The sequence below is a fragment of the Trematomus bernacchii genome, unplaced genomic scaffold (assembly GCF_902827165.1).
Source record: "Trematomus bernacchii unplaced genomic scaffold, fTreBer1.1, whole genome shotgun sequence".
In the NCBI taxonomy this organism is placed as follows: domain Eukaryota; kingdom Metazoa; phylum Chordata; class Actinopteri; order Perciformes; family Nototheniidae; genus Trematomus; species Trematomus bernacchii.
In genome coordinates, this window is record NW_022987812.1 from 22,501 (window position 1) to 28,804 (window position 6,304).

The 6,304-nt window shown below is 42.3% G+C and overlaps 1 protein-coding gene across 1 annotated transcript in view; it reads left to right on the forward strand.

The window, feature by feature from the left end:
* vta1 (vesicle (multivesicular body) trafficking 1) overlaps positions 1-150 on the forward strand; it is a gene marked incomplete at its 5' end in the record, with an annotated part of 20,380 nt that extends 20,230 nt beyond the window's left edge. Inside the window, 1 exon segment of the mRNA XM_034150935.1 lies at positions 1-150. This exon segment is cut by the window's left edge and continues 109 nt beyond it. Within this exon segment, the coding sequence (XP_034006826.1) occupies positions 1-34 (34 nt within the window).
* Positions 151-6,304: the final 6,154 nt, after the last annotated feature.

A 6,304-nucleotide genomic window follows, 5' to 3' on the forward strand; every position in this document is an offset into this window, starting at 1 on the left:
AGCTCTGCGACTTCTCACCACCGGACACGAGTGAAGCCTTCCACCTCCTCCTCTTCTTCATCCTCTTCCTCTTCCTCATACTCATCCTCCTCTTCCTCAATCATAACTACAGTTTGAAGAGTAAAGCTTCATTAAAATACAAAACATTGATTTTTATGACTCTGAGTTGCAGCTCCTTTTTGCAAAATCTAATATCAACACAATCTAATATCAACACAATCTAATATCAACACAATCTAATATCAACACAATCTAATATCAACACAATCTAATATCAACACAATCTAATATCAACACAATCTAATATCAACACAATCTAATATCAACACAATCTAATATCAACACAATCTAATATCAACACATGCATGAGAGTGTGTTTCTATAAAACATGTCAGCAACAACGAGATTTAATGTCATTTATTCAAAAAAGACAATTAAAGCAATGAGACATAGCAACAGAAATGTGTTTATAAACTCTGGAATATTAAAGCACGCTCGAGTAGAGTAAGACTAAAAGTTGATTTATAATGTAAGATTTATTTGGTTTAAAATGTAATTGCATTTTTTTATGTAGCGATTCTTGGAGCGTAAAATAAATAACCCTTAAAATAAACTAGAACACATGTTGACACTCCTAACAAATATTGTGCCTCCTCTAATATTGATGACTTTTGATTAACATTTAGCAAACTTTATTTTGATTGTTCAGCCTTTTTTACGGCAGAGGATCAGGGCCACGGGAAAATAAATGAGTTCTGACCCAAAAAATGTTTGATTCTAAGATTAAAGTAAACATTTTGAGAATAAAGTAAACATTTTGAGAAAAATCTAAATTTGGAGAAAAGTCAGAATTCTGAGATTAAAGTCTGAATTTTGAGAAAAGTCTGAATTTTGAGAAAAGTCTGAATTTTGAGATAAAAAATCTAAATTTGGAGAAAAAAAATCTAAATTTGGAGAAAAGTCAGAATCTTGAGATAAAAAATCTAAATTTTGAGAAAAGTCAGAATCTTGAGAATAAAGTCTGAATTTTGAGGAAAAAGTCAGAATTCTGAAATTAAAGTAAACATTTTGATTAAAGTCAGAATTCTGAGATAAAAAAAATCTAAATTTGGAGAAAAGTCAGAATCTTGAGAAAAGTCAGGATTTTGAATTTCCACAGAATTCCCCCCAAAAGAATCCCTTTTGTCAGATCTCAAAAACGTTTTCACATGTCGCCCTAATCCTCTTCTGTACTTTTGTATTTGTGACCTGATTCTGTCAAAGGATCCTTCACTGATCAGCTGATCAGCTGATCAGCTGATCAGCTGATCAGCTTTATAACTCACTGTGACTCCGAAAAAACTGACAGGCGATGAAAGAAAAAAGTAAACTGTAAAAAGTTTAAATCGTTTACAAACCGTAAATATTCAGATTTTAAAATGTCTTCTCTTATCTGTAAAATGTCTCTCCTCCTATTGGCTAGCGCACAACCTTCTGTACGTGATTGATGGTTTAGGGGCGGGACATCTCTAAGTTGACCAATCACAACAGCAGTCTCTAAAACCCCATGTTTTCCCAGATAAAATGCTCCTGAAAATACACAAATTAAACGTTAATGAATCTGCTGCTGGAGACGTCCTCTCGCTGCTTTCTGTTTTGCTCTGAAGTATTTTATTTTGACGTGTTTCCATCCGTCTCTGTGTGTGCGATGATCTTTTCTTTGTTCTGGTGGATTTTTGAGTTCTTCTGGACTTTAAACCCAGATCTGTCAGAACCTCTGTTGATTTATTTGAATAAAATAGTTTGAAATGTTCACGGTGACTTCTCTGTTCTTGAGCTGCACTCACTCAACATCTCTAATACATGGAAGATTCATTCATGAATAAACTTTGTTCTGATGATATCTGTGAGCTGTGATTATCAATCATTAAACAGAGAGGATTGTGGGTTTTTTCATATATAAAATTAATTATTATTCATCTATTCTGATTATAGTTCAGGTTTTGAAAATAAATTAAAGCAATATTATTGAAACCGTTTTATAGAATCAGAATCAGGTTTATCACCAAGTAAGTTAACAGATACATGGCTCCGCCTAGGACACTGAAACTGGGTTACTCACTCCAGTTCTGCAGCGTGCCTCCTCCATTCAGGGGCGTAAGGGAGGCACATCTATCATCCCAACAGAGATTCAGGCCCTGTTGGAAAAACAGGCTGTGTCTGTTGTGCACTCTCAGGACAGAGACGAGGGGCTTTACTCCATGTACTTCCTGGTTTCCAGGAGGACAGGAGACTTCAGACCCATTCTGGTGTGAACGCTCGCGTATCATTGATGAGAGTAGTACCCATAGAGTCCACTAGAGGGCTCCGCCTGTGCTTATAGAACTAGGGTTACAATACGTAACCCCCCGTTACTCTCATCTATAGGAGGAATTTGGCTTGGTGTACATGGCGCTAACATAAACATGGTAAAGGAGATAAACAGAAAAAACTACCAAAAAATAATATAAAATACTTTTCAAACGTCACCAATGTATTACCAATTAATTAGATTTAAATAAAACCTCAATTAGTCCGAGCTCCATGAACAATCCTGATTAATTGAGGGAGTCCTGTAGAAATATTCATGTTTATTATGTATTCTTTAAAAAACAAACTTTATCTGAACTTTTCTCCCTTTCTAAATCTCCGTCTCAGTTCATGAGCGTTACAAGCTCTGATTCGTTCCATCCTCTACGAGTATTTCTATCTTTAACGACCTTCGATGGGAAGCCTCAGTTTGTTTTGGACATTTTTTAATCTGCCTGTGAGGAAGAAGAGGAACTTCCTTTGAAGCTTTTCACAATAAAGGGAAGTTGCTTTTCACAATAAAGGGAAGTTGCTTTTCACAATAAAGGGAAGTTGCTTTTCACAATAAAGGGAAGTTGCTTTTCACAATAAAGGGAAGTTGCTTTTCACAATAAAGGTTTGAAAATACCAGAACTTTCCTCCAAAAACATTTCATTAGAAATATAGCATCAGCTTCAAGATGAAGGAGTGGGAATGAGAGAGGAATCCGTCGGTCCGTCTCTAAACACTGTCCCACTTCCTGTCTGTGGCCCATTGGTTCCCACTGCAGACAGACATTGTTAAATACTTTTTTTGTGTGAAAGATTTATTTGGTTTAAAATGTAATTTAGTTTTTATCAGGCAGCGGCAAACAGGAAATTCCCCAGACTTCATCTCAAATAACCTGCAGTTTTCTCCTGATTGTTGGAGCCTAAAATAAAAACACATTTAAGCTAAAACACATGTTGACACTCCTAACAAATATAGTGCCTCCTCTGATATTGATGACATTTGATTAAACTTTACCAAACTTTATTTTGATTGTTCAGCCTTTTCTACGGCAGAGGATCAGGGCCACGGGAAAATACATTTGAGTTCAGACCCAAAAACATTTTTTTAATTCTAAGATTGAAGTCAGGATTTTGAGAAAGAAATTTGAGTTTTGAGGAAAGTCTGAATTTTGAGAAAAGTCAAGGTTGCGGTCGAATAATCAAAAAATCAGCTCCTATCGTCTAACCCTATCGTCTATTCCTTGACCTCTGAGTGAAACGTCACGGGGTTAAGGGATAGTGGATAGGAGAATTCAAAAGGACTTAGGAGAAGAGACTGCGGTGCTTTAGAGAATCCGACGTGTTTATGATGCGCCAGCGGACGTCATGAATGTGCGCCTGCTGCTGTGGGGAAACTATGGAAACTACAGTTTTCTATACAGCGGACTACAACATGGATGTTTAATAAGAACGAGGGACTACTGTAAACTCATCTAGAGACTCTGCACCGTGCTCTGATGCTGTTATGCTTTATGAACGGGGACAACAGAGAAACATATTCTTCATGACCAAAGTTGGAATTGAAATAAAAAAGGAAAGTGAAACTTATGCTCGTCACCCTCTCCCTCCGGTCCACATTAATACAAATGATCCCAATACGTATGATTGTATGAAAAGATCTTAAAATCAATACAAATGTATTTATTATAAACGTTAGTCCTTAACATCTATCACTGTGTATATCACCATTCAAACATCTTTTAAAAGTTGAACAAACCCCACACAGCTCAGTAAAGACTGTGAAATGTTGACTTTATTTGATCATTTCAGTAAAAACTAACGTTTGTAGTGATCACTGATTCATACACTGGGGTTACATAATTCAATCCGGGAACTACAGGTTGGGGGTATTGTTTCCGCCCGGACATATATGTTGACGGTACCTCCGGGGTACCTACTGGGTGTCCTCCTCTTTCACTTTCTCTTATCCTCTCAGCCTGAGACCCGACAGCATGTCGATTTCTGCTCCTCAATAAAGAGAGATTTGCACCTTCGATGCACCGCCTCCGTCTCCCTTCTCTCGGCACTACATTGGTGACCCTGACATAAGTCTCGCGAAGGATCCGAGACTGATTCGTACACGGCAAAAAGCGCAGCTTTTCTCGAAATGCCGGGGATTTTTGGAGACCTCCGTAGCTGCCTCGTGCGCTCGGACTGTGGCTCGGTGCGCCCCACGGGAATGGACGCATTTCCACGGCTTTTCGGCTCTGGGGGACGGCAAGCCTTCCATGGGGCCGGTACGCGACCGTGCCGGGTTTGTTCGGGACATGCGGCTGCATGTCCGGCCAGCGACTGACGGCCGCCGAGAACAGCTAGCCACGACTGCTAACGGCTAGCAGCTGGCAACAGCCAACGATGACTAGCAGCTACCAGCGGCTATCGACATCCGACTGTTTTTTTTGTTTTTGTTTTTTTTGTGGTGCCTGAGAGGAGGTTCGATCAAGTCTGGTCGGCCTCGCGTGGATCCTCTCGCTATTTCGCCCACCTGTTTTTATTCGTGGACGGGACAACAATTTTTTGAGCTTTTTTCTGGTGCCTGAGAGGAGGTTCGACCATGTCTGGTCGACCTCGTGTGGACCCTCTCGCTGTTTCACCACCTCGACGGCGGCTTCGGACGTCACGCGGCTGCTTCGGCCCGTGGGTGACGCGCTTCTGGACCCCGTCTCGCCTCTTCCCTCGCCTCGGCGGTTTCGAACGTCACCCATGCCTTCATCGGCCCGCGGGTGGCGCGCTTCGGGACCCTGCCTGGCCTCTCCTCTAACCGCGGCTCACGGTTCGCCTCGACGGCGCCCCGTCTGGCCTCTCCCCTGTCCACGTCTCCCTCCTCCCGGGGACACGGCTCCTTCCTCCCAAGGACTTCGTGCCCGCCGCCGCTGTGCCTTCGCCTGCGGCCGGGCAGCGCTCCTCCCTGCTGGGGACCTCCGGGTGTTTCACGCCTGTCCCCACGACGCAACCCTCTCCTGCGTCCCCCTTCCGACGGCCCGTTCCATGGCCCGGCCCTCGCCGGCGGCCCCGCCCTCCTCGGCCCCTGTGGTGCTTCCTCCCGACGCGAGGATTGTGTCCATGGTTGAATTCTGGGGGGGCTTGTGTAGTGATCACTGATTCATACACTGGGGTTACATAATTCAATCCGGGAACTACAGGTTGGGGGTATTGTTTCCGCCCGGACATATATGTTGACGGTACCTCCGGGGTACCTACTGGGTGTCCTCCTCTTTCACTTTCTCTTATCCTCTCATCCTGAGACCCGACAGCATGTCGATTTCTGCTCCTCAATAAAGAGAGATTTGCACCTCCGATGCACCGCCTCCGTCTCCCTTCTCTCGGCACTACACGTTCATATTTCTCTTTTTGATTATAATACTGATGAACGTTCAAAACAAAGCACTTTGGCAACTTACCACATACGTTTTAAAATGCTTAATAAGCACCGTAACTTTCATGATATCATTTCTCGTTCATAATCGGTTGTTTCCGTGAACGGCCGACTGTTGTGTGACGGCAAATGCCGCGGCCGCAAGGCATTGTGGGGCAGCATTTTCTCCTCTCCTTTAGGTGAGGGAGGTCCAGTGGTTCCTAGGCTAAAGGAGGTTATAAAGGAAGTTTGAAACCTCCTTTCCTTTCATCTAGAGAATTGGAACGGCTCTTATCATGGCTGCCACTGAGGGACTTCCGGGTCATTTCACTCCGTTAGGAAGGTTCCTAAGAGAAACGGACTATTCGACCGCAACCCCGGATTTTGAGAATAAAGTGTGAATTTAGAAAAAAGTCAGGATTTTGCAAAGTGTTTGAATTTTGAGAAAAATCCTAATTTTGAGAAAAGTCTGGATTTTGAGAATAAAGTGTGATATTGAAAAAGGTCAGGATTGAGTGACTCCCTGCAGCTTCTCTCTGTGGTTCCTCTGACACAGCTCTCCCTTCATTCATCACCATGATGATAATAATCA